Genomic DNA, 8,965 nt, shown 5'->3' on the forward strand with positions numbered 1-8,965 from the left:
TTTTTTTTTTTTTTTTTTTTTTTTTTTTTTTTTTTTTTTTTTTTTTTTTTTTTTGAGAGGGAGAGAGAGATTATATGGTCATCCTTCTCATCACAAAACTAAGGTTATTTGGGTACTGTAATGAAAGGTAGCCCTTGGTAAAACAGCAAGTAATTGTTCAAAATTAAATTGAAATAAACATGCCATATACCTGAAAGGCATTAATCATAAAAACAAGATAATTTGTCTTCTCCGCAATGCTTATTTCTCTTCCCTACATCATAATAGAAGTAGTTACATTTTCAGATTAAAAAAAACTGATAAATTAAGGTCTAAACAAAAATAAAGTAATTTCTGGTCTATATTATTACAAAAATAAAAGACATTCATATGATGACATGAAAAGTATAACTTTGGGACTTACAATAGGGAAGAGGAATAATTTAAGCAGAATCTCGAAGATACAATAAAACGGAATACCCAATCAATGGCATAAAGTAAAGAGAGAACTTGTCCTACTTAAAATGGTTCTCATTAGAAAAACAATTAACAAAAAAAGAAAAGAAAAGAGGATAAGTCATATTCTTGAGCTAAAAAACTACCGATAGTAGCAAAAAAGAACAGCAAAAACAACCCAAACTAGCGAAACATGAGCACAACTGAGAAAGCTAGTAGGTGGCTATCTTCTTCTTCAACCATTGCAACACATTAAAGCTCTGCCCATGCAACACCATATTTTGGAAATAAAAGGCACAACCGCAAAATATATATATGTATACCTTTTAATATGAGACAATTTCATTGATGATTGAAATTTACAAAAGGGATGTGTTATCCATGATGTTTACAAACAAAAAAAAGTTCCCAATTTCTACTTAGACACTAGACAAAACACACCAATTCAGGCCAAGAACGAGAATTGAGTTTCTTTCTCTATAAGACAATAGGAGAACAAGTCCTTCCCTAGACTATGAGCTAAGTAAAGAAGCATACTTTCCTCCGGATTTCAAGCCTCTACAAAAATGAGAAAAAAATACTCCAATCTATTTGGATCGTAGTAACTAAATCTTTTCCTAATTTTCTCTATTTCTAACCGCAAGCGACTAGAGACTTTTCCTATAATTTTCAGCTTTTGCTAGCTCAATTCCCTGGATCGGCTTCTTTTTTTGTATAGCTCATTGAATTTACATTCTTTTGGATGACAATGGTTTCTCAATGAAATACACACATATATATCAATGTCATAAATCAAGAATGAAGTATAAAAATAAAGGATGATAATCTTTCAGCTAAAATTATATCATTGGATCAATTTTCACAAGTACGGCATACCAAACAAGTCAATCAAAAGAAAACTAACCTCCTTCAGTCGAAGAACCCTCTCAAGAAACCCCTTAAAGATGTCTTTCCGATCATAAAAACATACCCAAGCTGCTACATTCTCTCGAAACTACAAGATTAAATTACAATCTGTAAGAAACAAACAATAATATACTGTTTCAATAAATTATAACCTAATGACAACAATAAAAGAATGGTAAGGTTCTTTCTGGATGAGCTCTTACGATATTCACTTCAGTTTTTCATAAAATTAATAAAATTGTGCATGGACGCACATCAATATAAACGGGGGGAAATGGAGGTTTTGTTTTTTCTCCTTCTTCCAAAAGAGCATCTACCAGAAACCACGAATTACCGTGCAAAGCTTATTGCAACACCACGGAATTTCGAATTAGCATGCAACTTCGCATTTCCGGCTAAATGCTTTACAGATTTCCATTACAACACAACGAGAAGTACATTTAAACGGAGAAATGCTAATGAGATCAGTTAATGAATTCCAGAAAGCTTTCTCTCACAGAATAATTACCTTTTCATTAATCATGAGAATCATCGACATTACATGCTCGAACGTCGCAGTCTCCGGGTCAAAATTAGGCCACAAATAGTTTTCCAAGTACTGACTGACCTCTAAAATCATCACCCTCTGCAGAGGCACGGTCTTCCGCCCTTCTTTAACCGAAAGCTCCGTCTCATAAATCTTCTTTACTAACTCTGGATCAAAGGGCTTCGAAGGGTCGCTTACTTTCGACCAGTTCGCCGTCGCAATCTTAGTCAGCCGGTCTCGCTGAATCTCATCTAGCGTTATAGTGTTTGGCAGTGTCGCACCAGGCATAGACTCCACGGGCTTGTCGTCGACCTCATTGGACTCAACTGGGTACTCCGCCACTCTGTGGCGCTTGAAATCGTAAACACCAGTTCCATACACCTTCGGCATTGTAAGTGGTTGGAAACCTTAACTTCTACGGCGGAGGAAGGAGGTTTAGGGTTCCAGAGTTCGCAAAATTGGTGCAGGGTTTTAGCTAGAGGGATGGACTTACTGAGGGATAAACCTCGGGGGCTGGGTTTCGAAGGAGCAGCAGAGTCGATGTAAACGGCCTGGTCACTGGGCGGAGTCGATGAACGGCGAAAATCTTCACCGTGGCGGTCGAAATTTACTGATTGAGAGAAGAGTCGCCGGCGTCGGTGTAAATGACCATCACCCGACCAGAGCGGGTGATCGTCTTACACCTTATAATTCCAATCCCAAGACGTTTGGAACGCAAAAACTGGTGAAATTTTCAATAAAATTTCCTCAATTACATGCTCTTTCTCTAATTATTGAAAAAAAAAATCCAATTATATTGTAAACTTTTTATTGTATTAATTAAAAATTCAAATTATAAATTACATAAATTTAAATCTAAATATTTTATATTTGAATCAACTTAGACTCTCCCCTGATGACTATTTTCACTCAAAATCAACGGACTAAAATTATTTTAGATTAAAATCGATTTAAATAAATAATTTGATAGATAATACAAGTTTTATTTATTTAATGCAAATAAGGGCATAGAAATAATTTCATTTGTGTTTATATCCATCAGAAAAAACCTACCCAACCATTACTAAACATGTTAGAAAAAACCTAACCGATAGTTATATGTAGTAAATCGTTATTATTACCTTTTGCTTACATTCTCATATAACACAAATTTCAATTTCTCAAATCTTGGCCCCGTGTTTTTAAACTTTCTTTTTGAATCGAGGCCAGAGGCTATAACTTTCTTCTTGAACCAAGGCCAGAGGCTAAAACTTCCTTCTTAAACCGAAGCTAGAGACTCAAGCATACGTCGCTTGTTGCTGAGATGCTAGTGCCGCACAAACGAAGTCCACTATTTTCAAAAGTAAAAATCATCGGCTCTCCATTTTTAGCTGAACATATTAGTAACAAGACAACAAATACATCATCACACCAGACATGCAAAAAAATTCGATTACTAACCTTGTTCAAGAACAAGGCATTTAGATTAAAAATTATATATATCCAAAAACTCGAAAACCGTAAAGAATCAACCTAATAGAAATTTTAGAGCATATCGATTTCAAAACTTTCCTTTGAGTTGGTTGGTTCGGGATTAAAGGAGAATATAGAAATTCCCAAATGTAAATATTATACATAACTGACAGAAGAGATCAATACCCAAAATTTCAACATAACAAATGCTGAACCTACAAAAGTTGCATTGAAGCTACTGTTCTTCATGTAAATGAAGATTCAGAGCAGGTGATTTGGGTAACAGTGCTTGAAGCTCTCCATAGAACTGTCCTAGACGACCGTAATCTGAATTTTGCTTCAACAAATCTATTGTTTGGGAACTCGTATTTGCATCGACGCATTCTTCTTTCGTGTGTTGTGCCATAATATCGTCGTGGAATAGCCTAAGTGCATCTGCTGTCGAAAGAGAGTTCACAGATTCATACAAGCTTTGGAATTTACTTCTGTATTCTTCAATCCCTACTAGCTTCTCTTTCAAGTCATCAGGAAGGGAAGCAAGCACACTTCAGAAGATGAAAATGAAAACGTTCAGAAGAAGGCCGTATTACCAAGAACAATGGATCAATGGCCTTTTTCCATGAAAAGAACAACTCTCATTGAGAACAGCACGAAGGCAATACAAAAAAGCAAAATAAAAAAAGAAACATTAAAGAAAGAATTACAAAAAGATGCTCCAATTCAAAAGAACGAGAGATGTAATCGCTGAAGTCTTTAATGACACAAAAACTCAAGAGAGGTGTTCTTGTCAAACAAACTATTCGGCTATTCAGCTATTCGACTAAGAATTCGCATTTCAAATCGCCACCTAAATTATGATTCAACATCTAATTATATTGCATAATTTTGCTAGGTGCAGCAATAGCTCAATCCTCACCAAAGGGACGACATGGGCTTAGACTGAAATTCAAAGGAAAGAAATAAGAAAGAGAGCGAAAAAGGCAATGCAGGTTACCAACTTGACACTTGTTGCACGACATATGAGGCTGACTTAAATCGGGTCCTGGAGAAAGCCTATGCGTGCTGCACAGAGACTGCGAGACAGATGTGGTTTCATAAATACTACCCTACACCTCTTTGCATGTCATACTTGACGGGCTCTCTTAACAATACTGAATGCAACATCACGTAAGGCCGACTTGAAATGACTTTCTAAGTGCAAAAAAAATCATTCCAAACGAGCCCGAAGGACTAAAAATTTGACAGACTATTTGAAAGGTCAGCTGTACTCAAGTAACACATATTTTAGAACATAGCAGCAATATAATAGAACTGTTCAATTACAAGAACCCAGTGTTCTTTCACGTTAAAATAAAAAGAAAAAGAAAAAAAAAAATCTTGCTGACACAAACTTCAAGAGATACGTATGAATTCATGCATGTGTAAAATGGTAGGAAATTTATTCTCTCCTAACCTGCTAACACCTCTGACAAGACCCAACTTATATCCGATAGAGACTGACTGCTTGAAGCCAACATTAAATCCCTCTTGAGATGCAGCTTCTTTCCCAGCAATTAAACCATCACGGTATCCAATCTAAACGATATTCAAGAGTGAAAAAGGAGCATGAAATCCATTTAAATCCTCTCTTGTGAAACCAATTATTAAAGAAAAAGATAAAATAGAATAGTTAATCTGTTACCGTATGAAATTGGTCGTGTCTTCTATGCCACTCCCTATCCAGATCAGATGTTTCCTCCAAGCATTCATCCGAACCACCCCATAAAGATCCATCATCTTCACACGAGTCATTCACAGCAGAACCTGCAACCAGACCCTGATTCATATAATCCTACAAACGTAGGTCAAGTTATGACAGCGTTTTTTAGGCATAATTTGTGATGAATGGTCCCTTGCTAGATTCCATGTTTCTGTGGGCATCGGTGACAAGAATCTTTGGTAACTATTCTTTGAGTATTGTTTTACTTAACTGGAGCACCTCCCTCTAGTGGGGTTCCCTTTTATATGTACTAAGGCATTATTGAAAACATAGTAATACCTGATGGCCGATTTTGTCTGTAATCAGATAATGATATGTCAGCCAATTTTGATTTTGTTGACTGCAAACTCTCGGAATAAAGTTCTTCAGCAATGGTACCCTCCATCTAACAGAATTAGGCCGATTGCGATTGCAATCTTCAGCAACGAATAAAAGAAAACCTTATAGTGAACTCGATTTCAAGGTACAATGACTTACTTAAATTATCGCAACATAGCGGAAAAAAAAAAAAAACGAAGGGTTCTCGACAAAACCAATTAGTAGAAGCATTGGGCCTATACACTCGATTCCACAAAAACAGATAAGCATTTCATACAACAATGGTTATATTAGAACTAAACGATTGGCAACATCTGTGTCAGCAGAACATCTTCGCCCATCAACAATTTCCCATGCCATTATCTTTTCATAAAACTAGAACTAGACAACAAATTAAAGCCCCAATTTTGCTCAAAGAAAGCTTAAACACCCCAATAACCGAAATGCAGAAAGATCAATTGTACGTCGAGAAGGAAAGGAAGAGAGGTGGGATACCCATCAAAATTATGAACATCGCGAGATTCACTTATCTCGCTAAATCCGCATTCCAAAGCCCGAGCTAATTATAAACCATTTATATCATCAAACCATCACAGACAAAACTTCTACTCAATCAATTTCTAAAACCCAGACTCAGATTCTGTGTCAGAACGGATCACCAGCAGTGAAATTGATGAATTACAACCAAGCCATAACACCTAGAACATTGGGCACCATTCCTATTATTCACTTGCCAGTCTAAGGTCGGCACTCTACATGCGAACTTCCAATTTAATTCACATCTTCTAATTTCTAAGGGAAATAACTCAAAATGGGTTCTCCAACCACGTCATAAATACTAAAAGACACTATCAGCTATTAAATCAAAATAACCAACCGTAGGATAGCATTTCTATTAACGTCTAAACATCAACAATTCATGTCCACTGAGTATCTTAGTATCAAACGGGCATGCATTATCAATCTTTTTATACAGGTTCCGTTGTGTAGATTGAATTCAATGTACACAGGGAAAGAATTAGAGAAAGCAATAAACTGATTACCGCGAGAAAAAGAGCTGAACGTGTTGGGCGAAAAAAAGGCCGCGCCGTCAGCCGTGCGTGCTGATACTGATAACTGAGAGATGGAGCGGACGGCAAGTAGGATAGATTGAAATTGGTGGAGAAGAGGGGCGCCGCAACAGGGAGAGAGCACGGGGTTGGCGTGGCAGCGTGAGGTTGCAGCAGAGAGTGAGATAAAGTAGAAGAGGAAGAAGAGAAAGAAAAGTGCAGTCGAGGCGTGGCGGCGATCGGCGATCAGCAACGACAGAGAGGAAGTATCAAAGAGACGGGAAAAAAAATCAGAGATGGGATTGGTGTGGGCGGTTACCGCAAAAGAAATGTTTATTATATTTTTATTTACAAAATATTAATGGATTTATTATGATATTTTACATTTTTTTAATACAAATTATTCATTAAAAATTTAAAAGTAAATATTTTAAATATATATTGATAATAATTACAATAGGAAATCAACATTTTAATACTCCAAAAATAAATGAAAAATTATGAAAAGAAAATGAGCAAGGTTGAAGTTGTTTTTCTTGGAAATTTATTTTCTTTCATTTTATATTTTTGCATTATTGTTAATCAAAATTTTTAAAAAGCCAAACTATTCCCGGTAGATATTTTCTATTTTGGATTTCTTGAACTTCCCTTCAAAAATTTTAAAAGCTTTTGTTGGGTTCCACTCTCTTCTTCAATCGATAAAGATCTCGCAATCTACCCACCTTCGGGTCTTTCGCTAGCACTCGTTTCTCTCTTCAATCGATGTAGGATCTCGCATATTAGATATAAAGTTGTATTTGTATCAAGTCTCATAGTTCTTATTTATTTGTTTACGCTAATTGTTTTAATATATTAAAAAAAACATAATTATTCTATTCATTGAAAAAAAAAACAAAAAAACTACTCAAAGAAAAAAAAAACATATTATTTAGATAACAAAAAAAACTGAACCCCATAAGTAATAGAGCTCCATGTACAACAATGGTGAGCTTAGAAACTGGAAGAACAAAACCTGAAGAGAATAAATAAAATAAAATAAAAAATGGCCACAAAAAGAAGAAGAAAGTTAAAAGGCATCCAAATCCTTAAATTGTGGGTATCATCATCAATATCATGATTCTATTTTAAGAGTACTTTTGAAACGTTTATGAAAGATCAAATACAACGATAATTTGAAACAAAGGGCAAAGTTCAACGGTTTAACCAAAATTCTATTGGAGAGAGGGATGCAACTTCATCCCAGTAATGAAACTAAAACTATTCACTAGCTAGAGACACACTTCTCAAACCAGAAACTAAGCAAGCCTATATAGCTTCGTCAAATGGTACAGTCACAAACAACCCTGAGGAAACTATAGCATATGAACATGGCATTTAAAATAAATAATAAGCATACTTACAGCAGTAACTATGAAGCTCATAGCCATCAAAAGCCAGTTTATTGAGGATATATGCGAACTATTTCCCACTACCCCATACCAAATGAAAAATATTCCGGCTAGCAGCTGCATTGATCAAATTGTTGCTCTGTCTCCTTAACATCTCTTCTTGTTGGGTGACATTATCGTCCTAGTTTTTCATTAGAAAACAATAAGAAATTACTTTAAAATACACACACTTCTCTTATTAGCTCACATTTTCAATAATATGTGTTTTCGTTGTATAAGGAACGAATTAAAAGATATTTTGGGTTGTGAAATTTTACTTATTTTGTGGGTATAATAATTTATGGATATTTGTATGTAATATTTAAAGGTGGGTTTCGTAAGCCTAAGCTCATGAAACAGGGTTTATGCAGCCGTGAGTCCCAAACACACCCAAAAGTGATTGCTAACCTCTAGCTTCGCTAAAAATGACTTGTCCAAAAGTATTCTCTGTCTTATGTTCGTAGATTAACAGTTTTTGTCAATTATATGGTTTTGAGTAGTAGATGGGAACTTAATTCCTTCACCTATATATAACAAATATGTCTTAAACCTATCCCAATTCCCAGTAAGCGCGTAATCGGAAGAAGGATAAGCAACCTTATGAAATAGAAGAAAAGGAAATCGAACTCACTAAAAGAGAGTATGCTCGGGCAAGTGATAGAAGAGTGGGGTACAAATCCAAAACAGCGACCGCAATCTCCTCTGTAACTTGAGGCACCTGCATACATAGATGCCATTAGACTATGAATGATCATAGGATTCTAAGAATGAACTTTGCTTTCCTTTATAAACATACCTGCATGAGCTGAAGTGCAAAAACATCACTAACCGTCATCTTATCCAATTCTTGGCACTTTTTGATAAATACATCGAGACGAGGACAGACATCAAAATGACTAAGACGCTCATCAGATGCCTGTAATATGTAGTATTGTGTAATTGCATGAGTAAGATAACCATACTTCTTTAGTGTATCTGACAAGCCACTGGTTCTTTGCACATCAAATCCCTCTAAAATCTCTGTTGTAAAGCAACTGCAGAACATAAAAAACATACCATAGTTTCTTTTTTTTTTTTTTTTGGGGGGGGGGGG

The 8,965-nt window shown here is 35.6% G+C and overlaps 3 protein-coding genes across 6 annotated transcripts in view; all 3 read right to left on the reverse strand.

Moving 5' to 3' along the window:
• LOC111458900 (intron-binding protein aquarius-like) overlaps window positions 1-2,606 on the reverse strand; it is a 12,686-nt gene extending 10,080 nt beyond the window's left edge. The window contains exons 1-3 of the mRNA XM_023101755.1: window positions 1,850-2,606; window positions 1,340-1,429; window positions 191-253 (exon numbers count right to left, since the gene is read on the reverse strand). Of these exons, the coding sequence (XP_022957523.1) occupies window positions 191-253; window positions 1,340-1,429; window positions 1,850-2,257 (561 nt within the window). The 5' untranslated portion in view covers window positions 2,258-2,606. The remainder of the gene's footprint in view (window positions 1-190; window positions 254-1,339; window positions 1,430-1,849) is intronic.
• Window positions 2,607-3,399: 793 nt separating this feature from the next.
• LOC111458903 lies at window positions 3,400-6,768 on the reverse strand. Of its 3 annotated transcripts, none has more exons than XM_023101761.1 (5): window positions 6,440-6,768; window positions 5,358-5,463; window positions 5,001-5,122; window positions 4,773-4,894; window positions 3,400-3,864 (listed from the first exon to the last, which is right to left on the reverse strand). In XM_023101761.1, exons 2-5 carry the CDS (start codon window positions 5,461-5,463, stop codon window positions 3,555-3,557), a joined length of 660 nt encoding a protein of 219 aa, XP_022957529.1. In that variant the 5' UTR covers window positions 6,440-6,768; the 3' UTR covers window positions 3,400-3,554. The 3 variants fall into 3 exon arrangements, with proteins under 3 accessions (XP_022957529.1, XP_022957528.1, XP_022957530.1); XM_023101760.1 differs by having other exon boundaries at window positions 5,358-5,494; XM_023101762.1 differs by lacking the exon at window positions 6,440-6,768 and adding an exon at window positions 5,892-6,423 and having other exon boundaries at window positions 5,358-5,494.
• A 1,021-nt stretch (window positions 6,769-7,789) lies between these two features.
• The window catches only part of LOC111458164 (crossover junction endonuclease MUS81), a 9,371-nt gene continuing 8,195 nt past the window's right edge, over window positions 7,790-8,965 (reverse strand). The window contains exons 13-15 of one of the 2 annotated variants that reach the window (XM_023100656.1): window positions 8,669-8,906; window positions 8,504-8,590; window positions 7,790-8,014 (exon numbers count right to left, since the gene is read on the reverse strand). In XM_023100656.1, the coding sequence (XP_022956424.1) occupies window positions 7,904-8,014; window positions 8,504-8,590; window positions 8,669-8,906 (436 nt within the window). In that variant the 3' untranslated portion in view covers window positions 7,790-7,903. The remainder of the gene's footprint in view (window positions 8,015-8,503; window positions 8,591-8,668; window positions 8,907-8,965) is intronic. The other variant, XR_002713064.1, reaches the window with a different exon arrangement.

This window comes from Cucurbita moschata, unplaced genomic scaffold (assembly GCF_002738365.1).
Source record: "Cucurbita moschata cultivar Rifu unplaced genomic scaffold, Cmos_1.0 Cmo_Scf00021, whole genome shotgun sequence".
Taxonomy (NCBI): Eukaryota; Viridiplantae; Streptophyta; class Magnoliopsida; order Cucurbitales; family Cucurbitaceae; genus Cucurbita; species Cucurbita moschata.